The 26,432-nt window shown below is 44.0% G+C and overlaps 1 protein-coding gene across 2 annotated transcripts in view; it reads right to left on the bottom strand.

Annotated features, from left to right (window-relative positions):
• Nucleotides 1-167: 167 nt before the first annotated feature.
• SYNJ1 (synaptojanin 1) overlaps nucleotides 168-26,432 on the bottom strand; it is a 49,568-nt gene continuing 23,303 nt past the window's right edge. Inside the window, exons 14-33 of one of the 2 annotated variants that reach the window (XM_059492912.1) lie at nucleotides 24,097-24,288; nucleotides 23,491-23,575; nucleotides 22,376-22,516; nucleotides 21,872-22,064; nucleotides 20,514-20,672; nucleotides 18,207-18,363; nucleotides 17,755-17,872; nucleotides 17,432-17,647; nucleotides 16,989-17,067; nucleotides 15,838-16,000; nucleotides 15,009-15,215; nucleotides 14,253-14,384; nucleotides 13,495-13,533; nucleotides 10,384-10,431; nucleotides 8,810-8,848; nucleotides 8,677-8,717; nucleotides 6,462-6,570; nucleotides 5,389-5,579; nucleotides 3,794-3,814; nucleotides 2,056-2,285 (exon numbers count right to left, since the gene is read on the bottom strand). In XM_059492912.1, the coding sequence (XP_059348895.1) occupies nucleotides 3,797-3,814; nucleotides 5,389-5,579; nucleotides 6,462-6,570; nucleotides 8,677-8,717; nucleotides 8,810-8,848; nucleotides 10,384-10,431; nucleotides 13,495-13,533; nucleotides 14,253-14,384; nucleotides 15,009-15,215; nucleotides 15,838-16,000; nucleotides 16,989-17,067; nucleotides 17,432-17,647; nucleotides 17,755-17,872; nucleotides 18,207-18,363; nucleotides 20,514-20,672; nucleotides 21,872-22,064; nucleotides 22,376-22,516; nucleotides 23,491-23,575; nucleotides 24,097-24,288 (2,327 nt within the window). In that variant the 3' untranslated portion in view covers nucleotides 2,056-2,285; nucleotides 3,794-3,796. Of the gene's footprint in view, nucleotides 2,286-3,793; nucleotides 3,815-5,388; nucleotides 5,580-6,461; nucleotides 6,571-8,676; nucleotides 8,718-8,809; nucleotides 8,849-10,383; nucleotides 10,432-13,494; nucleotides 13,534-14,252; nucleotides 14,385-15,008; nucleotides 15,216-15,837; nucleotides 16,001-16,988; nucleotides 17,068-17,431; nucleotides 17,648-17,754; nucleotides 17,873-18,206; nucleotides 18,364-20,513; nucleotides 20,673-21,871; nucleotides 22,065-22,375; nucleotides 22,517-23,490; nucleotides 23,576-24,096; nucleotides 24,289-26,432 lie in introns of both variants that reach the window. The other variant, XM_059492903.1, reaches the window with a different exon arrangement.

Here is a 26,432-nt window from a genome sequence, read left to right as displayed (position 1 = left end):
AGTGTTTGCAGAGCGTCTGCTGCTGCTCATTGCTCCCATCAACACAGGCAGGGCCTCACTGCAGCTCACATGTATAAACATACACACATATATAGAGACCCTGAAATTTGGGCACATTCCCTGTGGCCCCCGCAGTCGTGTGAGGCGCAGAGGAGCCGCACGCCGGGTACAGTTCAGACAGATAGTTTTTAATCACTGCCATTAAATATTCGACAACATATTTTATCACGTGACTCCCACTAGCAAAAGTTCCCCCCTGAATTTGGTTTGCTAACGTAAGGATATACCAAAACATCAACCACACTGCTGGATGTCTGCAGCGACAGCGTGAAACAAGGAACTCACACACCGAAGCACACGTAGTACCACTGCTGTTCCAAGTGTACAACTGGAATGACCTGAACAGAAAAAGCGCAATAGAAACTCACTATCACTCCTCTAGGCGGCTGCAGCTCGTGGCTAGCCAGGGCTGTCCGAAGGAATCGTGGATTATGTCATGGATTACTTCATGGATCATGTTGTGAGAGCGTTTGAGGCTTTCCAAAGCGGGCTGCCCCGGGATATTGCACTACTCTAAATACAATCCAAGTGTGCTGTTCACCCCCTGGCTGGCACGCTACACGGCCTGCAACTGGCAAATACTGCTTTGTACCTCAAAAGCCAAGGGGGGTTTTCCAGAGGTTGAGGAAAAGTTTGCTGTATCAGCTGTTTCCAGTTTGTGGAAAAAAAAAATAGTATAGTTAAACTAGTAATGAATAAATGGATGATATGAAACAATTATTCTGAGTTAGTGCTAGTGAGTGTAGGTCACAATAGGATCTAACAACTGAAATGTACTGACACAGGAGATTAATCGAATATATTAATATGCAAAGTTTTGTTTCTATTTTGAAAGTAAACTATTTTTGTTGTGCCTCAAATTCAAATATAAGCCTTACAAATACCCATAGCCTCTGTTATAAATTAAACGGCTTCTAAACAATACTTGTCAACATTCAAATCTCCATAAACTTTGGCAGCTCTTTGGTAAATACTTATAAATATCAACTAACAAAACAGTCAAAAGGGAGGGGGGAGGCTGCCAGCAGGGAGCCTCTTCTTGTGGAATTCCACAGAGGAGAACAGAAATGAAAGAGCTCCCTAAGCAAAATCTGTGTCCAGGATTGACAGGTTTTAGTGAGACAGGAGCTCACCCTTCTTCTCTTTGTCTATTCAAATACTATTACACCGAGATTTCCATAAACTTCTGACCATTTGTTGTGCTCTACCATATATACACATTCAAAGTTTATACACAAGCTGAAGTGGCTGTTTACGAGCAGAGTTAAGTTTCAGTGCATTTAACAATTAATTATTGCACACAGAATAATCTCAAATGCCCAATTATTCTACTGGATAAAACGCAGGAATGAATACAACCTTGTGATTCTCTGGCCACCTATCTATCTCTCTGTGAAGCCATGGCTTGGTGACACCCTGGGTGCCAGGGAGGGCTCTGCAGGGCACCTGCTGCTGCCCGCTCTGGATGGCACAGGGGGGGCAGGTGGCTTTCGGGCTGGCAGCGTGCAGAAGCAGTCGGCAGCACTTTGACTCCAGCCACCATCCAAGGCAAAGCCCGACCCGAGGAAGGGTTTGTGCTCAGCTCCCAGCAGGGCCGGGCACGCGGCCGGTTTCCCGCGGCCGAGCCGCGTAAAATCCGGGACGCTGGCGGATGGCTTCAGCTTGGTGGGGAAGTTCTCGTCCTCGTCAAACGTCACCCAGCCCCTGGGCTGCACGTTCTCCACCTTGAGAGATTTACTGCGCAGGCCAAAGGCGTTTGCAGCTGCACCCACAGGAAACAGAGGCTCGCTTGTGCCGCAGCCGGGCGGGGGCAGAACAGGGAATGGGGGGGGAGCATTCCCTGCCAGTGCCTGTGAGGGGATCCTGGACTCCCGTGTCTCCATCCTAAATGGGTTCCCAGCACTAGGAGTTCTTTCTGTGAATGGATTTGAGCAGTTCAGCCCAGTAATAAATGGGTTTGGAGAGCTGCGCTGATGTTCCTGGGATGAGTGGAAGGTTGGAATAGGAGGCGTTGCTGACATGCAATTTACAGGATTCGAATTCTCCGCATTTCTTTGCCTTGATGAAGGTAACTGTATCAACTCCTTCTGGTTTGAGGTTGGAGCGGGTGATGTTCGGACAGAACTCTGCATCTTGGACACGAGCAGCTGGAATGACAGGTCTTCAAAAGGGTCACTGCTGAGCTGGGGTTCAGGGTTAGTGCCGTGTGTCCCGTTGGGATTCTGCTGCAAAGGAAGCAACACGCTCAGGAATCATGCAGCTGGCTCCAGGGTATTCCCACTGCCCCCTTCTCACTCCCCAGCTCCAACTTCAACCCAGTTTTGTTATAACTAGAGCTGTAACAGCAGCCTGAACCCCCTCTGTCTAAAGGAAAGCCTGTGAGGTGTTAAACACCATTCCCCCCTCCTCGGTGGGGAATGCAGCTGGAATCTACTCCCTGCAGGCCCCAATCCCAGCAACAAACACTAAGGGAACTTGGCATGGGAAAATGTTCAGGAAATGGATGCTAAGCGAGGGACACTGCATTCTAAGCAAGGGAGAGCCCAGCACAGCTATGGAATGAAAAGCTCAGGTTACACTGTTTGGAGTTTACCATACTGATGTTACAAGCAGCATTAAAGCACCACAATGAAAGGCAACATGAGTGTTATTAGTGTGTGCAGTCAGACATTGCTACGTAGGGCAGGCATCCGTAAGCATCTCTTTCTTCTTGGCACGAAAAGGGACAATCGCTAATTAAAACAAGTTATCCTTGGAGAAGACAGTTTTCCCCACAGAATTTCTCAGCTTTTAAAACCAAAATATTCCTGGTTTTACACACTGCTTCAAACAACAATGCAAGGTATTTTTTACCTCGTACAAGCTGTCCAAAAAGGTGGAGTATCTACTTTGCTCAGTATGCACACTGACAGAACAGAGTTTGGAGCTTCCCCTTATCAAATGAGTTAAGCTTAAGTAAAAACTGCTTCTAAGAGTTCAAATGTCACAAAAAGATTTTATGACAAATTAGCGGATAAATTTAATGTACCAAAACAACTGAATTGACTGTCTATAGTTGAAGTTTTTAGCAGAATAATATTAAAACAAAGGCACTGAGTAACTCAGGAAAAAATGCGAAAAATTGAACTGTAGAAGGAATAGAAATCTAATGCAGCCTGGCACCAGCTGGTGCTGGTTAAGTCCTGTGGCCTTTGAAAGTACAAGATCCCAAAGAAAGCATGAATCCAAATTGCTCCTCATTCTAAGTAAAAACTTGCTTGGAGTAATTCTGGAACCAAGTGTTTTTAAAATGGTAACTGTTTGTTTTACTCTGGGTCACAGCAAGGTCTCTGTTCCCTGAGAAATGTGATATATGGGGTTTATTCTGAAATAGCATGTGGCAGTGCAGTAGCATCAGGATTTATGTGCATCAAAGAGAACATTTATTGCCAACACACATCTGTTTTTCCCTGAACAGCCTGAGATCAGGAGGCTCAGCAGTGCCTAAGCAACACAGGCAAAGGCCCCACTGTTTGACCAAAAGATGATGACACACAATAGTCTTTCTGGCCTTAATAACAGCAGTGTCATTCTCAATGCACCAGGAAAGGAAAAAGCACACTATGGTATGACGGTCACCCATGGATGCAGACAGGTGTTTAACGGGATGGGCTGCAGATGTATGAAACACCATTCATACATCTCTGCTGCTAAATGGATGGAGCCACAACAAGACTGGGAAATAGTCAGATACCTGTTACCCTGACGGTTGCTCCTGCTTGTGAAAGAGAAACACATATCAGAGCAAGGAAATTAGCAAGAAAATCCAAGTAACAAAGCAACCTCGCGTTAAAAATAATACTTTCAGAAGTTTTCACAAAGCCATTTTTTGAGTTTTAAATACAAACCACAAGTGTTTACTACACACTACACCAAATTTTCCATTTCTGTTGTCTTCTACTGTAAGCTCGACCGTTAGGAGTCATAAAAAACCAACTCAAGTCCATTCTAATGATATTTCCATACAGACACCCATTGTGCAGCTGATTATGCTACTTTTTGGAGACAAATTACAGGAACCTGAGCATGGATGGTCTAATTGTAGTCACCTATTACCATGAAAACCCCACAGCTCTCACTCTGGGAACTGCGTCAGTATCATCCCTGATCTATAGAAACAGTTTTGCAAGCTGATAAAACCCATAATGCCTCTCCTCCTGTGGAAATCCAGAATCTCCCTTCTTTGCAATAAAGATCTATTTCCAGTAACTAATTCTCTTTTTCAGTGTGGAGATCGTATAAACTCCTGAATATTCACACTGTACCAGTCATTATTTTTATAAGAATAGATTTCATTTCTCCAAAATCATAATCAAGATTTGCATAGAAGGATGGCATGGAATTCACTACTTCTCAAAAGACCTTGCACTTCTTTAAAGACGTTTACTCAGAAACCTGCACTTTTTGGTCTAAGTTTCCAAAATGAAAGGGAGTTCACAGGCAAAGAAAGAGGTTGAGGAGAAACAAAGGAAAAGCATGTAAAGATTTTTCCAGTTTGAGTTCAAAAATCAGCTCACTGAGCACTGAATTTGGCTGCTTCACTGTGGTACAACATAGGCATTAACTACTGTAGCAAAAAAGGTCTTCACATACAGGCAAAAGAAGAAACCTCAGCAGCACTGAAAATCTGCTTCTGCATTTTTAAGCAGCAATAAGAAACTATGGCTTTTCCTAGAAAAAGTTGGTGTTTTTTATCCTAACAGTCTAAATAATCCCAGAGAAAACAGAATATTAGTGTTACCGTATGAAATTTCCACATTATGTGGGTAAGTATTTTAATTGACACTGAGGAATGGGAAGAATTCTATTTCTCTCAAGTATTTATTAATATATTGATTAGACTTATTTATTTACTTATCAATGTCATCTCCCTTCTATGAGTGATCACCAACATGAAGCACCACACCATGCAGTAACAATTTAAACCTGTGCTGCCTTACTGTGCAGCTTGTCATGCACATAGCATTATCAAATCAGATTGCCTTGATCGAGAGCTTTACCATACAAAGTTGCCAAATGACAACATCATTTTAAGACTGAGCTGCCCATGAACTGTAAGGCTATCACAAGAAATCCGAAATTCAACGTTTAGTATTTAAGATGTTAGTTATTCAAGGACAATACACAAGCCATTATTGCTCTCCTTGAGCCCCAGGACCGCTGAATCCGATCTCTGGACCCTTGTTTTTGTTTCGGCGCTCGCTTTGAGGGCGCTCAGAAGCCCGCAGCACCAGCACGAGCTGCGCTCGCTCACGCAGCGACAGGAGGTCCCCGCAGGGCTTTACTCACGTGCTGCTGGGAGGGAGCAGGCTCCGAAGGCAAACTGTGAGAGGAGCGGCTGCGCGGCGGCGGCTGCGGGGGCTCCAGGCTCTGCGGGGCTGCCACGGGCACCAGGGGCTCCTGCAGCCTCAGCACAGCGGGGCTGGGCTGGGCAGGGCCCGCAGCCTGCGGCTTCAGGGGCTCAGGGAGCAGCGGCGAGCCTGCAAGGACACGGCACTGACTGTCGCGGCACGGAACAGTAACCGGCACTGGGGATGGCAGGACGGGGAAGCACCAGAGGCAACTGCAGAGAAGGGGCTGTGACAACAGCAGCTGCTCATGGCAGCGGGACTGGAATCCATCAGAAACTCGGCACACCTCCAGTAAAAATTGCTACTCAAGGTTAAGTGACAGAGGGCAGGGTTAGATGGGATATCGGGAAGGAATTCCTCCCTGTGAGGGCGGGCAGGCCCTGGCACAGGGCGCCCAGAGCAGCTGTGGCTGCCCCTGGATCCCTGCAATGTCCAAGGCCAGGGCAGACGAAGCTTGGTGGAAGGTGGCCCTGGCCATAGGCAGGGGCTTGGAATTCATCTCCAAGGTCCCTTCCAACACCAACCATGCTGTGGTTTTACACAAAACACAAACCATGTCACCCCAAAACGAGCTTCAGTTATACTGAACAGTATTTTGGAAGTCACTATTATAAAATGTGTATTTTCATACATAAAAGGATAAAGGGTTTTTTTAAACTGTAAGTTTAGGAAGTTGTTTTGAGAGTCAGACATGAATGCTGTTCCACATCTTATGATCACAGAACTAAAAATGCATAGAGCCTCTGGTGATCAACGGCCAGACTGACAGACCAGGGTGCTCAGACCAAACCCTGCAATCTTTGCACAGTTTCTCTGATACCACAGAATCTATGGGTGATCTTGAGATTAGCATCCAAAAATGCAATACTTGTGGGTGCCTAACACAAAGTGCCAAACGCTATTCCATCCAAGAATCTTATTCCCAGTGAAAAGTGGAGACATCTGTTGAGAAGAAAGCATTCAAACCAGACTGTAGCACTTGGCTGAACGGGACATTTGCGTTTAACTCACCCCGTGGCGGTTCCGCTGCCTTGGGCTGCGCCTCCGGTGCCGCGCGTGCCCCCGAGGGACGGACGTGGCTTTGTGGGGCACTGATAACTCCAGCTCGGGGGGGAACGGTCTGACAGCGAAGGTGGCAAAAGAAAGGGTTTTAGTGCAGCTCTGGAGCTGCAGTCACCTACTGCTAAATGATTCAGAATAATCATCATTCTTTCACAGAATAACCAGGATTCTGTGAGCAACAAATTCTTTTATAACAGCTGCTCAACTGATTTTTTTTATGCACATGCAAGAACAAAGAACATATTTTCAAAACATTATGATGGTTCAATTCAAAGCAAAGGATTTTTACAATGCTTTTCAACTTTATATAAATGCTTACCTGTGCAACAATGCTAGAAACAGTTATTAGTTTGATAGTCTTAATAAGATAATTTACCTAAGTCCACGAATTGTAAGCAACAAAACCAACAAGAGCAACTACTTTATTTGGAGGTCTGTTTCTCGTCAAACAGTATTAATGAAACACATCCTGTGTCATCTGAAGGCTGAAGTCTGCCTGAGGCTGATGGAATAGAAGTTAATGTGCTGGGAATGTAAATTTCAAAGTCTACATCAGTATTTGAAGACACATAGGAGGCTATTCCAGATTAGAATTATAACAGTAAATTACCAACAACACAGTGGAAGCTGAATAAAAGGCCCTGGGATAAAAATGCCAGAGATCAAGGGAAAAGGACTGAGAGACAAGTTTGTAAGACTTGTTTCCTGTAAAATGTTGTGTACCAGAGGACATGCTAGAAATGGTTTTCAGAGCAAATTTCATTGCACAACTCTACACAAAAATTTATTAGAAACAAGCGAATACTATAAAAAATAGTCTAAATCTTGATCTTAGTTTTACTAGCTATGTCCCTGGCTTTGTATCACGTGATTGCTTATGCTTGGCTGGGTCCACTGACCAACGTCCTGAACTCTTTCAGCCACCTGACCTCAAATTCCTGTCTGAATTCCCCAATCTCCTATCTGATCTGAGATTGCCAAGATGCATTTTGTTATTTCTTTCAATATTCTGATAGTAGGCAGGAGGATGATTGGATTGTACACCAAAATGTATTTTTAAAAATAAAAATATACCAAAAAGGAACAGAAGAGAAAGAAAGTGTAAAGCAGCTCTCAGGATCCCTCAGTGGGAAGCAGCACCCACTGTAGCTATTGTCCCTGGTCCTGAAATCCCTGAGATGAAATCCAACCATCACCTGAGACAAAGGCAACCACACAGTGAAAAACGAATACATTCTTGCCTATATATACCACTTTTTCTTTGCCCAAATTTTAGAAGAGGCCATTTTACATTTCCAGAAGAATAAAAAATAAAAAGAGCCAAGATCATGAATGGTTCACTGTGAGAATCAATCTCTTTGAGAAAAATGAATCTGTACAATTTGCTTCAAGGGAGACTTTCAACAGCAGTTTTCATTAGTTCCAATATTGGAATATGCTGCAAAGTCGCAGAATTATCAACAGACAGCCCCATTACTCAGTAACTCTTTAAGAACACCTGTAGCTATTCAAACACTTTCCTTTTCCCTCCCATAAGGCTCCTACTTGCTTCTGTTGAGAATAAACTAGGCAGATAGATTTCATCTCTTGGTTTCCTGTGTGGGGTGAAGCACCTGAATGCCCATAAATCCCTTCCTTCCCTCCTTCAGCTCAGTTCCACAAACAAAGGAATGAAACACAGTACTAATATCTGCTGAAAGAGCTGAAGGTTTCATTTTTACATGAAGACTCTTATGAAAATTAGTCTTTAAAACGAGGTACATCAGAAGATCTCAATTGCACAGTAACCATTAATGGCCTGTCAACAATTAACTGCTGGCACAATTTATGTTTCAGTGCAGAAGATAATGCATTTTATCACACCAAATCAGTAAGGACATAGAATAAAAACAGTAACCTTGCAGTTATTTGAAAGGAGATGTCAAATGTGTATTTGGGAGCCTATTGTGTGATTGCAGAGCGCAAAACAATCCAGTCCCATCCAGTCTGAACACACATGGTGGCTTCCCCTCAAGCCACAGTATTTTCAGTCAACAGACAAAAATTGTTGAGATCATTAACTCTGTAGATTTCTTTCGTGTGCTGTGACTAACAGAAACGTGGATGTAACAAAGAGCAGACACTGAGCAGGACAACGATCTCCAAACATTAAAACCACACCTACCGGTCTGGCTGTACCCGCCGAGGGTGGAGGCTGAGTCCGAGCTGGAACAGAGAGCAGAGATCACTGACTGAGCACTCACTGCAAAATCGACGTCTGTCTGTATAATAGTTAGTACAAAGCACGTGTCTATTACCTAAGGTATCTTTTCTTTGTGTTCCAGGGCTTTTTTGTGCTTTGCAGCAAGGAAAACAAACAGATTGTCTGTGTTAGATAAGCCACAAATGGGGATTAGAGGGCGATGTTACATTACTGCTACTGGGAATAGAAGCAAGGAGATAGCAGTGACTTTTTCAAAATCTATAACATATCCACCCACTGTCAGTAACACACTCCCATCCCACGGCACACACCAAGTCATTTGACCCTTTTTATAACAGATAATTTAAATCACATCCTATTTGTTGCAAGCTAAAGACACCACTAGTACAGGTCCCCAGTGTTCTCAATGGCGTCGGATGGAAGCTGTTGTGTTTTCTGGAATATTCTGCTGATGTTCTACCAGCAGGGGTTAAACCAAAGAGCCGATGGACAGTTCCTGACCCCACTCTGTTCATGGGATAAATGTGTCAGAGCCCCAGCTTCACCACAGCCACACTGAGGGCAACCTTCAGATGCAACATGCCAACTGGGCAGGGCAAGAGATTACAAAAACACCTTTACTTCAGACAATTCCACATTTCTAACAGGCAGGGAGGTTTGGGACTCTGGCTTGAGTTTCTGCTGCTTATTCCCCAGGAAGGCAAAGTCACCACGCCAGTGGCAGTCAGTGGAAGGAACTCTGTGGTGCATCACCCAGTTTATCAAATCAGCTTCCAGCTATCAGCCCGCCCTGGAACCAGTCAGAACGGGTTTCTGGGGCTGTTCTCAGGGAAGCAGCTCCCACCCTGAGCAACCTGGTGCCAGTTCACCCTCCTTGGAGCACAAAGCTGGAGTAGATAATCACCAAAGGGGCCTTCCCACCACAAATATTCTACACATAGAGTGGTTTTGCCAATTTAGAAAAATGAACCAGCAATGCAGCCAAAATTAATGGCAGCATCCTGGAGGAAACGCTGCCAGTGACTCTATCAGGACTTGCATTGCTATTTGCTGTGAAGGACACGTTCCTGAGAGACAAGGAAGAAACCCCAGCCCATGACTCTGCAGGCATGGCTAAAGCAGGACCCATCCACAATAATCCCATGTACTCCAGCAGAAAGGTGCAAGAGAAATGCTCCTCAGAACTGTGTGTTACACACAGCTGGCTATCAGAATCAAAACATCTACACTGTGCTCTTTAAAAAGAGGCAAAACATAAAATTATAGACCAAATTTTTGAAATTGAAGCCTCTCTTCCCAGAATATACAAACACTCATGGTCCTTTATGAAAAGTCAGGCTCCCTGGATTCCTGATTTAGTTACAGGTGCAATGGTCACTCTGATGACCAGCAGCTACAGCTTCCTCTGAGGGTCAGCCTTAAAGGCATTCTTGATCAGAGCTCTCTAAGTTTTCACTGAGCTTTTCATAAATGCCTTCTGTAACAATCCCCACCACCACTGAAAAGCAGGAAGCAGCCTGGCTGGGTGAAAGCTATGCTAAATAAAAGAACAAAGATCCTACACAATAAATGCGTTAATGAAACCACCTTTAGTGTCACAAGAGCAATAATATTATTCAGATGTTAAATCAGAAATCCATTTCTAGAACACAAAAATTGTTGTGTTACCTTCTACTTCTCTCCTAGCTACCCCAGGACTGGGAGGAGCTCCAAGACCTTTTCAGAGAAAGAAGAGAAGCTGTACATAGCATAAGAAAAGCAGTAGATTGAGAAAGAAAAAGCAGAAAGAACACTGCCACAAGTGTTTACACAACTTAGCTCTGGTGTGGATAGACTGCAGTCACCTGTAGGAAATAACTCTTTGTAGCAGCATGGGGGACCAGACTGGTGTGAATTACAAACCATCAAGTACAATCATGTTTAGTAATATCTGTTATTTCAATTTTACATTATAGTTGAATTTGATTCCTTCAGAATGTTCACTCTACACAAACCTTTGGCCATCCCGTGTGATCTGCCATGCCAGTCTTGAACAGAGCAGAGCACAGAGCTGTGCTCAAACGCTGGGGAATGAATGAGCACAGCACTGTCACCCTGCAGAACCAAGCCTGATCCCTGCCATTCAGAACACTGAGCAGTCTGTTTGTGCCATGGAGCACTGAACAGGAAACGGGATAAAGCAATACCTCCCACCTCACATAACGCAGCGTATCCTGAAGAGCTGCATTACTGAGCTGCCTCTACACAGCACTGTGCACTTGGGACAGCTGCACCCATTGGTGTAACAGCTCAAATTGAGAGAAAAGGTTTTCAATCATGCATAACCACGCTGAATAACTTCATTTCTGCAATATCATCAAGCATGCACTCGGTTCCTAAAACTATGGCAAAAACAGGGCAGGACACAGCCATGATGGAAATACTGAAGGCATCTCCTAGCTGTGACACAGCCTGCTGCTAAATCCCTCAGCTGTGACACAGCCTGCTGCTCTCTCACCAGTGCGAGATGTGCCCAGGAGCTCCCTGTGATCTGTGAGCTCTGTCAGTCACACAGTGGGCAGAGTGAAGGCTGCACATGGGGCTGAAATGGGACTGGCTCCAGAGATGCTGGATCTCTGCTTTGGCTGAAGATCTGCTTCAAAGATGCTCAGCCCCAGCACGTGTTATCTGCTCTGGCTGAGAGCCAGGCTCTGCCAGTTCTCACCACAATTCTGACCACGAACAACTAACACTGTGAGAGGAGCAGCAGTGGGGCTGCACAGGAGCAGGGCACTGCCTGACAGCATCCCTCTGCTCTTGTTCCATGCAGGACGAGGACCAAAGGCAGCTCCTCCCAGCAGCAGGGGGACACGGGCACGCGTTTCTGCATCAGAGCACCAGGCACAGGGAGCAAGATCTCTGGCATGAAGATTGGGCAAGGTAACCAACGTTCATACAAGGGGCAGAAACAGCACAGAGGGTAAACACCTGACATTCCACTTACTCCTAGTACTCATTTCACTGACTCATAGTTCTCCTCAATAGCGGGAAAGCAAAATTATTGTGCTGTGATAATGCTATCACAAAGGGCAGCACGGGAATATTTCAATCTTAGGGACAATAAAAAATATTTTAAACCAATTATAAAAGCCTTGGCTGCAACAATCAGGAAAACTGTCTAACAGTATTAAAGGAAAAAACTCCACAAATGTTATTTATTAATGTCAATTGACAATTAGCAGCCTTTATAGTTTTTAATGTTCTCTGAAAATTTAATCTGTAATGTATTACAAAAACACTGGGTTAACAGAGGGCAACATTTTAATTTTTAACTATAAACAACTGGAACTTGTAGGATCCTCAGTGAATTTTTTTTGTATTAGCATACAAAAGGTCTCCACTTTGTAAAGCCCTGCAATGAGCGCAGAGCCTTGTTCACCTGAACTCTGAGTTACTTCTGATATAAAATAGGACTAAAATAAAACACTTAGATGCCCAAAACCTTCTCTCATCTTCAAAGCATACTGAGGCATTAGAAAAAGTGCCATGGGCAATGAAGGGACTGAAGCACTTGGGGGAAAAAAGGTCAAAATATGTGAGGAAAAAAAGTTTATTTATAAGGCAACATTTAAAAGACATGATCAATGTCTCTTGGCATGTGCTATGGAAGTCTAAACCCAAAGTCTGAGCCACTTAGACACTACACAGGGATATTCCACAGAGCTTCCAGAGCCTTGCTCCTAGGGAAGAGAAACAGGTGCCCTTTCCCCACTACAGTCACCCATAAGGACACTGATTTTGGTTCCAGCCCTGGGCTAACTTGCTTGGAGCTGAGCTCAGGTACCCATGAAAATCGCTCTTTGTGCTTACACATGTACACCATGAGTGGAAAATGGAGAGCAGAAAAAAGTGAAGAGCTTCTGGTTCTAATAACATATGAAAAAATATACTAGCGTCTCAAATGATTGCATAAAAAGCAAGTTTTATGCAAGTTACAACTCTATGGAAAGCTGTGTTGGGAAAGGTGATAAAAGAAGACAACTGAGTAGTCTTTGCACAATTGAGACAAACCAGGCAAACAGGATTGTGTCAGTGCACAGAAAACCACACAGGACTGGAGAACAACGAATTAAATCTCACCTATGTTCAATGTGGTCTATCAACGGCTTCCTAAAGCTTCTGCATTTTAACTCAGCTGAAATATTCCACGTTGGGCATGAAACCTTCCTTGTCTCACCAGTATTTCAGAGCCAAGTACATTTTTGCCTGACACCAAAGTTACCTGATAGTTACAGACTATATAAAATAGTTCACGTATTTTCTGAGATTACTGCAAACTTTGGAAGCATTTTGTCAAAAATGTCTCCTACCAACTGAGGGGCAGTGCCTGGAATTGCCACTAGCACTTCTCACCCTCCCTCATGTATTGATGAGCTGATTGAAGTCCAAGCAGGACAGCAAATGTGGGCCAGAGAAGGACAAAGCCTACTTTGAGAAGCACTTCACAGCAAAGTTAGCTGGATGTGCTCACCCAGGACAAAGTAATAGAAATCTGGAACGACCTTCATCTCTGACCTTAAAATACCAACTTCTGGAGAAATATTACTTCACCAGAAAGTGAAACATAGTTCAGAGGGGGAAGAAAGAAATGGCAGTGACATTCATGAATTATCCAGTTCTGGAACTTTGAGACTTGCCCATTTTCACACCTTCAGAAATCATCACGATAAGTACTGTCACAACAGGTCCCCACTGCAGTTTTGCTACGCGGTCATATCAAAAAACAATTAAAATCGTTACCTCCAAATTCCTTTCTAGCAGGTGCAGGACTCCTACCGCCTGACAGTATTTAAGAAATGAATGCAGCAATAATGAAAAGTGTCAGTGTAGTAGGAGGGAAGAAAAAAAATGAGAGTTAAAAATCACAAGGGTCACTTTGTTATTAACTATGTAGCCCAAATGCTTCTGAACATCCAGTTTCTCTTAGTGCTCAATTGTTCACATTGTCAGATGATCCAAATGAACTCCACATTAAAAACTTGGACATGATAAAACACATATATACTGATGCCAAAACTAAAGGAATAGCAATGAATCAATGAATGCACAAGTCTATTTCAATTTTACTTTAAAACAGATGCTACAAAAAATGAAGATGTTCAGTAAACATAGCTATAAAATTTCACATTTTTAAAACTGTGAAACTAAGTTTTTATCAACTTATTCACTAATAATATTTAAATGGTAAAAATGCTGTTATTTCCCACTGCTTTTAAATGTGCCAATTAAACATTTCAATTAAAGAACCAGTGAGCCCAAAGTGCAACACACAGTTTGGGTTTTCACTTTGCAGTCCCTCTCACAGACTGGAAAGCAGATAAATGTTCCTGAGCAGCTGGGAAGGTCCCCAGGTACCTGAGCGGGGAGGCGAGCGCTGCGGAGGAGCCGGACGGGCAATGGCCAGCAATGGACACCCAGTGGGCAGCAGTGGGCACCCAGTGGGCAGCAGTGGGCACCCAGTGGGCACCCCATGGTCAGCAGAACAAGGTCCCCGTTACCTGAGGGCGGGGGCGGCCGCTGCGGCGGAGCCGGGCGGGCAGGAGGCGCCACGGGCCGAGGGGGCGGAGGGCGCTTGGGCTCCAGGCTCTGTGCAGGAGGCTCCTTCTGCTGGGCACCAGCCTGCAACTCAGCTGGAGGACAGGGCAGAAAACAAGGCACAAATTAACATCTTGGACATGCCAAACACGGCAAAGCTCCTCTAAATAACAATACAGAAGTTCTTGACAGAGGGAAAACAAGAGGAATGAACCAATGATGAAAAGAAGCAGATTCCCTACATCAAAACTTTTGCCTCATATGTTTTAATGAATTTACCTTTTCCATGAAATCCTGAACAATCTTACCAATTACAGCGTTCCACATTTTGATTTTGACTCTAACCTGTGAAGTAAATTCTCTGGAAAAAAATTCTACAAAGGGAATTCTCAAGGCATTTCAGCAGATCAAATAAACTCAATACCAAGTCACTCCAAGCACCATCGCTGTGTTCACATGTTCATAATTTAAAAAAGGGCTGTGTTTAAACAGAAGTTTTCATATTGTGCTCCCAATTTACAAATGTGCTGATTACAATTTCTGTCTTGGAGCTGACAGGAGTAGGGACGGTCAGGGGCCGTATCCCGAGACACGACTGGGGTGAGCCAGGATCCTACAGACCCACTGCAGCAGAACTGGGCCATGCCAGTGTGCAGTACTCACCGTGTGCGCACACAGGGCCCAGGAGCCTCAGAGCACGAGGGCTGTGCAGCACCCACCTTGTGAGGACACCGGGGGCCCAGGAAGCCTCCCCGGGGCCCGGCTGGGCCTGGCCGGCAGCGTGGGGCCCTCGGGCAGCGTCGGGGACTGGCAGGGGCTGGAGCGCGGGGAGGAGCTCGGGGACGCGCCCGGCCCGCAGCTCGACGTCGGCTGCAGGTGCTGGGGAAGGATTTCTTCCACTTCAGCGCTGTAGTCATCGATGTCTCCTGCAGAACACAGCCCAGGGGAGAAAAGCACATAAAAATGAGATCTTGTGAAAGAAAAGCCCCCAGGTTCCAAGGAGTTAGCTCAGCAACCAAAGTGTGATTCTCACATCCCAAAATTACACATGAAGAACACAAATGTATTCAAACCAGCTGAAAACACTTCAAGTGTCTAATATATATTATAGATATATATTAAAGGTAATTGTAACAGTGTGGCAAATGTGAAGTTGATTAATCTAAGAAACAATTATCTTCACAGGTTATTTCCTTGGTTTGCAATATGACAAGCTTCACTGCTCTTCAGAAGGCTGGGCAGGGGATTTCAAGGTACCTGTTATTTGTAACAACTTCAGCTTGCAAAAGGCGGAACGGTGTTTAAAAAAGGCTCAACATAAATGTGCTTTAGAAAAGTAAACTGTCAATTTAGAATATACTTAGAATATATTTAAATGTAGATAAGAGTGAAGCAGATTGTTAAGATACTGTTGGAAATAATGTGATTTCTAATCTGTTTTAGATATATATTTATATATGCATTACATATATTTATATATGCATTAAATTACCACATCATTCAGGACTGTAAGCATTTCAAAGTGAAGAATGCTTTATCTCAACAAACCTTCCATGTCATAGTCTGCAGTAACCTCAGCATCTTCACAAAGCAAAGTGGAGCTTGTGGATGAAGGCAGCCCAATATTGATTTTCTCTAGATTCATTTCATCTTCCAAACTTCTGATCCAATCTGGATTTTTCAAGTTGATATTTATAATCCTTCCTTGTAGCTGAATTGCCAAAAAAGGTATGCACAAAACAGAAGTTGTTAAGAGTAGGAATGTTAAAGCTCAGCATTTTAGATTTGAAAAAAAAATAATAACTACTGAAAATATCACTAATAAGGTTATAGGAATTTCTGTGACTAAACAGAAATAATTATGATTTTCACTTCATTTTGGTAGGTAACTACACTTATGTAACTTAAACTCCTCATTACAACCATTTAAATTTTTTTTGGTAGAAAAACTAGCAACTCGTCTCCTACGGTTCTTCTCAGTTAAATGGGAAGCTTCCGGTTTTTTTACTTGACACTATTATTTATAAGAAAGAGAGACTTGCTTATATACTACATAAATGAAGTAATTTTTCGAGGCCGGCACAGAGCAGGTCCTCATTCTGTAAAGTAACATTCTACCCAGAGCCCCTTTCCTGTCTGACCTGCCAGTGACATCTCAGCAGACCCAGGGATCCACCTGCAAACACCACACATCCCAAGTCTTAACAGCCACACACTAGGCAAAATTTCAACATCAGAAGTTAAATTTTCACAAGGATTAAATACTGACCCCACAGAAGTCAATGCAAGCTGAAATTTTGACACTTTTCAGAGTTTGTAGAACAGAAGTGCTAAATTTTTAATAACTGCAGGCTATAAAGATTTTTAACTGGTTAATTCAAGGAACTAAACTCTGCTTTTTAAATCATAAAAGACCCCAAACCCAACATTTGATGAATATGCATCTCAATAGCTCCTAATTTATTTTTAGGAGGATATTGTTAGAGAAATGAGGTTTGATACTTCTTTTATATGGCTTTTGAAACTCAACATATGGTATGTCGCTGCTGAGAGGAAAAAAACGAAGATGCAAAAGTCTAGTACAGAACAGAAAAAACTTGTAAGAATCAAGGAAAAACAGTAAATCCAACCCCCTAAAGAAGACTTTAAAAAGCTGGATTTTCTCTTGCTATACAAAGATTCAGTCATTTTTACATTACCTCAGTACCATTCAAATTCATAACGTTCAGAGCAGAGCTTCCTTCCAAAAATGTTACCCACATCTTGTCTTCCACAAACCTGCAAAGTTCATTGGGAACAATAACCACAAAATACCACAACACTTCACAGTACAATTGCTAGCCTAGTGCAAATTCAACATCCTTATTTTCAGTTTAAAACTATTAACCTAATTCTAGAATACAACATTTGTATAAAGTTCTCAAGAATAAGAGTATCTGGAAAAATCATGTCTGAAAACTGAGACACACAGAAATGAATTCTAAAGACACTTAAGTTGAAATTCAAATGCTAAAAATTAAACAGATCATACCTGAAAAGTTATTTCCTACCTAAGGAAATAACTTTATTCAGGATGATCCCTTTGAACCCAAACATTTCCATGAGTCTACAAGCAGAGATTAAAAGCAAGAAGTTTTTTAACCTTATAAGTATAACTTCGCCATAGCTTGCGAATTTTTGAAGAAGATCATCGATCAAGTTATCATCAAAATAGTTTTCTTCAGCTGAAGAACTTCTGATGGAGACCATCACAGTGCCATCAGGGGGACCCTGCATTGCAATCACCTCCTTGTACACTTTCTGTCTCTCTTCTGCTTCAATTTCAAATATGTCAATGTCAATCAGTGCAACCACAGGCCTTGGAAAAAACAGACAAGAAAATCCTGTCAGCAGAGTATCTGAGCAACAAAACACACAGCATGGGCATTCAATCTCAGGGAGTGGTGTACGAAATGGAATTGGAACCTGTGGTCAGATGTTTTCAGCTCTGCTCTCCCGTAGTGAAGCAAAGTGCCAGGGTTCCATGTGTAAGGGACATTAGTGTCACTGTGGAAACTGGCATTCAGGAGATCCAGGTCTTCAGCTGCAACCAGCAATGACAAAGGAGGAAAAACACAGTGATTGCAAGGGCGTGCTAATCATAAAGAGAAAACACAGGACGTAAATCCAAATAGAGTGTCTTATAGCAAGCCCCCTGCTCAAAGCTCCTTTTCCACTCCTCAGATGTCAGTGAGTGGGATGGGATTCACGGCCCTTTCTGTCAGCCTCACTGTGTTCACTGAAGGTCTGTTACCAGTGTGCTGTATCCTACCAAGCCAGGAACAGCAGCTCGGCATCACTGGCATTGTGAGCATCACTAAATGGATCCTCTGAGTCACGTAAAGAACATTGCAGACAGCTGAAGGAAAGCCTCAAACCTGATCGGTCAAAGGGCCATTTCCTCCTCCTCCAGAGGATGCGGTCCGTCCACGCCGGCGTGCGGCACTTCTCACTGGTGTCATAGTCATCGGAGAACAGGTCATACTTGTACGTGGGGGCAAAATTGATCTTCCCTTCCAGAAATCCCCTGAAAATCTGTACCAACACAAGGGAAACAGCTGAAACCAACCAGAGTTCTCTATGCTAACAATGACAACCTGTATAAACACCTGAAAACACAATTTAAAAACCTGCTACTTGTTAAAACGGATTCCTCTCCACATTTTGTCTACTGAAAACATTTGACGCTGTGACTACACACATTTGACACTATGACTAACCAGTGACCCAGACAATCACCAATGAACACAAGTATGCCAGCAGTTATATCTTGAAGCCGAGGGTTAGGAATGACCTACTGTTCCTTCAACGTCATGACCGACTGGAGGTCACCCAGAACACTGATGCTGTAACACAGCACTTTATTCTGCTGCTTATTGGTTCCTGGGTCAGCAAAAGTGGGGAATTCAGGCGCACATTTTATGGTTTATATCTATCTGAACGTGCCAAATTCTCCCATAAATTCACAGACACACACTGGTTGGGGTGGGAAGGGACCCTAAAGATCATCCAGTTCCAAGCCCTTGCCATGAGCAAGGATGCCATTCACCAGACCAGGTTGCTCAGGGTGCCATCCAAATTCTTCCAGGAAAAAGCTGACACAAGTTGCCCCATCAAATAAGTAGATTACAAAAAAAACCCAAAAAAAACCCAAGAAGAGTCCTTAATACATTCAATCTACTCCAAGTGAGCTTCTCACTCATTAAGTGTTTAAGCGGGACACAAAATAAAACCCTTTAGCTAATTCAGTCCGCTCTATTCTTGAGTTCCATCTTCTATGGGCATCTTTCCTTCACTTCAGAAATGTGTAAAATAGAAATCTAACTTGGATCTTACAGTCAAATCTGCACCGAGTGGCAGGCTGACCTGCTTCTCTTGCTGGAAATACAATTTGAAATCCAGTCACCTTAAAAGTCAATGTCAGAAGATCAGTGTCAGAATGCTGGAAGCTTCACAACTTCTGAGACAATTAATTTGGTTTCAGTAATTGTTTTCTAACCTACTTTAATGGAGCAAGCTGCTGTGTTAACACCTTTCCTGAGCAGCAGGAACAGATGTGAACCTGCCCCAGCAGGGACAGAGCTGGTACTCAGCCAGCAGTTCCCAAACCACGGGATATCAGCCCAACAGGGAATGCTGCTCCTGCTCCCCAGCCAGGAGTCCTTCCCATGTTCTGGCAGTTCCCAAACCACGGGATATCAGCCCAACAGGGAATGCTGCTCCTGCTCCCCAGCCAGGAGTCCTTCCCATGTTCTGGCAGTTCCCAAACCACGGGATATCAGCCCAACAGGGAATGCTGCTCCTGCTCCCCAGCCAGGAGTCCTTCCCATGTTCTGGCAGTTCCCAAACCACGGGATATCAGCCCAACAGGGAATGCTGCTCCTGCTCCCCAGCCAGGAGTCCTTCCCATGTTCTGGCAGTTCCCAAACCACGGGATATCAGCCCAACAGGGAATGCTGCTCCTGCTCCCCAGCCAGGAGTCCTTTCCTGGCAGTTGCATGTTCTGGCGGTTGCCATAGATTTGTCCAGCTCTCTAAGTGCTGGAGGTGTCTCCACAACCTCTACACATCATGTTTTGATCCACTTGACAGACAACGTGACAAACAGACAGTGCTGTCTGACCGTGTGAATGTACACCTTGCTTTCTCTAGCCAACAGCTGTTAAACCAACAACTGAGTGAGTAAAAAAATCCAGTGTTTTGCCTCCTGTTCTGGTGCACAAGATGCCCGCACAAATGGAAGGGAAATCAGCAAACTCTAAATCAGCAAAAGCACTGCTTGTGATCCAAGTGCTAGTGAGCAGACAGGACCAACAATTGAGGATTGTCTCTCTTTTTACCATGTCCAGCCTTCCCACACAGAGCTGCAGAGAGGGAACAAGAAACCCAACAAATGTAAAAAATGTAGCTTTCTTCACACTTGGTTATTCTGTGTTTTCTTTGCAAATAAAGCTACCATTTGGACTAGTCCTTTTCCCAACAGTAACAGCATTAGGCCTATTACAATTTAACTACAGAGTAACATCACATTATAATTATTCTTCTTGAATAGTTACATCTCACAAAAGAAAAATATTGTAATTAGCAAACTCCAGGCTGAGGATACAGATTTACAGGAGCATCAGAGCAATTGCTAAAACCAGTTATAAAAGGAAGTATTCTCAAGTCGGTGACGTTTGAACACACCTGCCCAGAGTTTTTCTGGTTGATGAGCTGGTCTCCTGCTATGAGGGGATCCCAGTTCTGCTGTCGGATCAGCTCCTTCACCTCCTCATTGGGCAGATCTATTCGATAATTGAAGTCCCCACACCAAAAAATGTAGTCATGGGAGAAGAGCATCCTTCCCTGCAAAACAGCAGCACACACTGCAAGTAAAGCAATGAGTGACACATTTACTGCTTCCAGGTTCAGAAACTCAGTTTTTTTGCTGTGAAATATGGATCATTTCTGGGTGATGAAGACAACTGAAACACACCCTAGTATTCAGTGTCCCTATGGTTACAACAACATGATCAACAGTGTGGTGTTAACATATGGAACACAAGAGAATTGACATTTCCTATGGAGTTCCCATTTCTAAAGCAACACGACTCAAGTGAATTGGATTCTAAAACTCTTCATCTTCCTCCCTCCTGTTTCAGAAGCCTGCTCAAAGGTGATGGCTGCTGCCTGTGACAGAGGAGAACAAAACACTCCCTGGGACTCCGTGACACGGTCTCCTGACAAACTGCAAATCCAGAGCTTTACCATTCACATTTAATTGAAGACTTTTCAGTTCCATCTCATTTTCATCACTAGAGAGGGACATCAGGGCTTTATTACTTTAAACAAAGCCCAGATTTTAGAGTGACAACTTTTACTTCCCCCTTTGTTTTGATTTTTCCACTGCCCATCAGTAAAACCAAGCAGATACACTGGCAGATTGAAACAACAGCATTTAGGAAACTGTTGGATACTTGCTAGGAAAACTGTGACATGACAGTGGGGACAAATTTAGAAAATAAAAACCCTGTAAAATAAGATGTAAGACTCCTGCCCAGTGCCACAGAAATTCACAAATTTAAGTTTGATGGCAAAACTTAAAACAGCTATAAGTCTCAAAGAAGCATTTTGTTGCACTGATAACCGTTTCAACTTGGCGATTTGATAATGAGAACACGGCATGGAATAATTCCTGCGTGCTGAGAACAGGGCTGTTTTGCAGGGATTTTTCCTCATAGGTGATTGTTTCCTGTGCCTACCTTCCCGCCTAAAGTTCTACTGCATGTCAGGGATCTGTAAGGTCTCTTTCCTACACCTAGTCCCTGATTCCAAATGCAAGTGAACTAATGTTCCATCATGGCAAGGTCTGTTCTTTCTGCAGTGTTCTGTTTTAATAAACATTGTGGGAGCTCAGTTATCTCTGAGATGTCTAACCCAAGGAAATCTGATTTCCACAGGAAACTGGGGAAAGGGGAAAATGCAAATGGAGCTTTGGGATGACACTGCTGGGGCTCCAAGGGTTTCACTTTGCATTTGTTATGGAATTTGAACACAGCACTTACCATTGGAAAGCCAAGCTTGCGAGAAATCTCTACAAAGTCTTCATTTCTCTCCTTGACCTGGGACTGGCCAGCAGCAAAGTGACTGCACACAAAGCAAAGGCTGGAGGTGTGGAACAGCATCCGAATGGCCACGGCCCCCTTGTTCCCCGTGGCTCCTCCCATGCCAGTCTTGACAGTATCCACAGCAACATCCCTGCAGCAGTGGAACAGCTGTTAAACCTTCCAGGAGCTGGCACAGCTGACTCTGAGTGTGACAGACACACTGTTCTCCCAGCCACAGGCTGGTTTTACAAAGTCCCAGCAGTCACCGAGCATTGCCAAGATACAACCTCAGCTTTCCAAGCTCTCTGGGCAACCAGTGCTCTCTGGGCATTTGAGAAAAGAACCTTAAGAGCTACTTCAGCAGAAGGGGAACAGCTCTCCCAGAGCCCCGCACCGCTCTGAGGAGGTTTGGGGGTTATCTCCCAACACAAGGCACGCTGAGGGTGACCCAGGCTCACTGACCTGATAAAGGGAGCGTGCTGGGGCCTGATGAACACGAAGAGGCAGACGCCCACCAGCTGCTCTGAGGCCAGCAGCACGTACTTGTAATCCCTGGAGATGGTCTTCTGCAGCTCTGCAGCCCAGAGCTTCTGGTTCGTGGTGCTGGCAGGGAGATTAAAAACACCAGGTTGGGAATGAACCAAAGCGAGCAGGTTTGAGCTGGTGACTGAGCTGAGCTACATCCAAGGACCTGAAGCAAACCTTGAGGCAGAGAACCAAAGCCAAGCTAGGAATGGTGCTCAGATGCCTCCCAGCAGAGACACAAGCTCGAGGCTGTCATGGCATCATTGTTAGCAATTCAGTCTCTACACACACTGCCTCACTGTTCCCAACACCACGGACAACTGTAGGAGCCATGGCTAGCTTTGCTGTATTTACACACCAAGACTACAGGGGGAAAACCTAAGGATTGTTTTAGAGAGTCACTCCTAGCCTAGAGCTCAGTCAATACTGGAAAACAGGTGGCACAGTCTTAGATCAAGAAAAACAGGAAAATATGAAAAATATCAGGCCTGCAAAGAGCATTAACTACACAAAGGGTGAAATGAGGGGTTACAAGCCGACACCTGGTGCCCAACAGACAAAGCCCTGCACAAAGGCTACAGTACCATAGGCTGCATGTGCTCTTCCCAATGAGTTAAACCTTCCCTAACACCAGCAAACACGCCAAGCAGGCAGAGAAAACAATGGACGCAGGGAATATGGTCCCAGGACTACAAACACTGGATATCTCTGGTAACAGCCACCACTGGGAAAAACGTATTTACATGACCCTAGTCTGCTAGGAGTGAAAAATGCCAACTCCACAGTAATGCATCCATGCAATACATGGAATGGCAGTGCAAACTAACAGTATGGAAGGAAACCTTCCTTTGTACAGATCACAACATGGCACATAACAGCACTCCAACAACACATGCTTTGGGAAAGATGTTCACAGGACTTGCTGTTAACAGCAATACCAGACACAGCAACTGAAGAGCACTGCAAGCACTGGAGAAACCACAATGTCAAATAACATATGACTAGAAAAATGTGATTATCAGCAAAACAAGTGTGTGGATTGGATCACCTACCTGGCGTTCACAATGTTTCCTGCATTTAACTCCACCATTTCTTCAAATCCAATGGCAAATATGTCCACAGGTTTGTTTTTGTGATCTTGAGGTAAATAGGGAAAGAGTTATTTCTTGTTTCTAATTAACTCAACAATCAAGACCTCATCTATCTATATATACTCATACATATATTCATTTTAAGGAAAAATAATCCTTCCTTGGAAAGAAATTCCTCCCTGTGAGGGTGGGCAGGCCCTGGCACAGGGTGCCCAGAGCAGCTGCCCCGGGACCCCTGGCAGTGTCCAAGGCCAGGCTGCATGGGGTTTGGAGCAGCCTGGGACAGTGCAATGTGTCCCTGCCCATGGCACAGGTGGCACTGGGTGAATTTTAAGGTCCCTTCCAACACAAACCAGTGTGGGATTCTGTAAAATTCCAGTTGTCTCAAAGAAGCTTATAAATAAATGCAGATCGTGCAAGGTGTTTCTCTGGCAGGGGGTGGAGCTGCATCTTTACCGTCCCTCCCCACACAGTTCTACAGTTCTGTGATTGCCGTTTCTGTGTTTGTGATCTCTGTACAAAAATCAGATCTTTGCAGTAAAAGTAATGGCAGAACACGGACGCTACCTTGGAATTCATGGATCCCAGCCAGCTTGGGGGCGTCCAGCAGCCAGTCAGTGAGGGTTTGATTTCTGAAGGCAATGCTGCGGAACTGCTTCCCCCCGTTGACGTTCCACGTCCCCACGCACACCCGGATCTTCTTGGGTTTGGCATACTTGTAGAAGTTCTCACACATGCTCTTCAGCACTTTCACAGATGCTGCAAGAACATTGGAAAAGGCATTCGTTTCACAGAGAACGTTCCAGAAAGCTGGCACTGAGATCTGCCCAATGCACGTGCACAGACAAAGCTAAAGTGCAAAAGCACAGGGAACGCAGCTTGCCCAGGGGACAGTACCCTTAGGGACACACACTGACCAAAAAACAGCAGCAATTGGTTCAGAATTACATAGAGACAGATGATACACGAGGAAACAATCCCCATGTTTTAGAAATATCTGCTGTTCTTTCATCTCATCCATGACTTGCTAGGGAAGCCATCATTTTCCGTACATATCTGGCTCATTTCCATGGATTAAATTCATGAAATCCAATCTGTTACAGAACCAACATGCACGTGTATTAATTCCCAGCAGGGTAAAAGTGGCTGATACACTACAAGTACTAAAATAGAGAAGGTACATTATTTCATCATATTAGAGTATGTCTATTTAAGCCACAAATCTGAATTCTTTTTTGATCAGTTAATTCCTGAAGAGCTGCTTTAGTGAGGACAGTAGGCTGGGATTCAAACTAATTAAACTCATTTCTCTGTCCCATCAGCCCTTCCCTGTGCCGTGTTTTTATCTGCCAAATGAAGAGAGAGGAATGACCCATATGTGAAGGACACTGTGAGAAACACAGAAAGGAAAAAGCTGATTCAGTGCTCAGGTACTTTACCTCAGTTGTAATAATTTACCTATTTTGAACGTTCTCAAGTTATCTGACTCCAAAAGAACAATTGAAACAATATTAGAGGGAATTCTTCCCTTCACTTGATGCTGTCTTGAAAAATAGTTACTGGGAACAGCATTTCCATTTAAATTCCCCAAATAAGATGATTAGTGAGCTGCTGCTGTCTTTTCAGTCACTCTTGGCTACCTGGTCAAAACAAAAATCAGGTATTCTCTATCCCTACTGGGTTTGAAAAAAACTGGGAGCAAGAGAAGGAAATCTATTGTGTTTGTTGGCTGGGAATGCTTTCCCTGCTGAACAACTCACACACCCATAACTAGGCCAAACACACAGAAAACAAAAAGGACTGGTTGGTGTCTCCCTGCTGCTCCAAGCTGATCATGCTCAGGATCATGCTTTCATCAAAAGCCAGGGAAAAGAAGTCTAGAAAACAGCAGGGAGCCCACAGGATCATTGAGCCCTCCAGGCACGAGGGTCTGAGACCCCAAACACGGGCTCTGCTCCTGCCCCACACTGCAGGCAACTCCAGCCAGGAATGGGACAACACCTGCCCCAAAGGCCACAGAGGGTGGAGGACAGGAGCCACCTCAGCACCCGGCCCCTGAAGGGAAACAATCCCAGCAACGCTGCAGCCACAGCACATCCAAAACCCAACCCATCCCAAGGGCTGGCTGGAGGCACAGCCGGAACCCCCTGAACCCAGAGCAGCCGTGCAGCGCTGCGGAGAGGAGCCGCTGCAACAGCACAGTCTGCACATTGCTCCTCTGGGGTTCCATCTTCCTATGCTCACAATTTACTGCGTCTCCGCCTCACTTTAGTCACTCCAAATCATTCGGTTGCTACTGAGCAGCTTTTAAGAAAAGCTGCAAAATTTCATTATTGACTGTTTAACCCCTGATGTTGTCATGAGACCCTAATGTGAAAAAGCCTTACCAGGTTAGACTCTAACTTGAAAAGTGAACTGACAACAAGCTTATCACAAACAAAAAATTTGTTTCTTCCAACTAGCAATCTTCCTAAATTGTAGAATGACTTTTTCTATAAATTTGAGTAATTAAAAATAAAAATTTCTACTTCTTTCCAAAATACTGAGTGAACCACGTGCTTTTCAGAGCACCTGAGACCATGATTTTCCTACATATTTCTGGTCATTGATCTTTTCAGCAAAATTGTGCCTCACTCTACAACATCAGAAATCCAATCATTTACAGTTTCTGTTATTTGCAGAAAAAATACTTTGACTGCTGCTCTTGCTAGACAAGCAGAAATTTGGAAATCAGTTTTACAAAGGGAGTGTAATTTAAAATTGTTGGGAATATTCTGTGCAACTGAGTAGAACTGTTGGAACTTGATGGAACTGTTTCACTGAAACATCCAAATTCCTGTAGGAATATTTCAATACATGCAATTCGTATCCAGCTGAAACCCTGAAATGCTAAAAAATAGTTG

This window comes from Ammospiza nelsoni, chromosome 2 (genome assembly GCF_027579445.1).
Source record: "Ammospiza nelsoni isolate bAmmNel1 chromosome 2, bAmmNel1.pri, whole genome shotgun sequence".
In the NCBI taxonomy this organism is placed as follows: domain Eukaryota; kingdom Metazoa; phylum Chordata; class Aves; order Passeriformes; family Passerellidae; genus Ammospiza; species Ammospiza nelsoni.
Note: the sequence above shows the minus strand (reverse complement) of the source record. Positions and strands in the feature narration are given on the sequence as shown.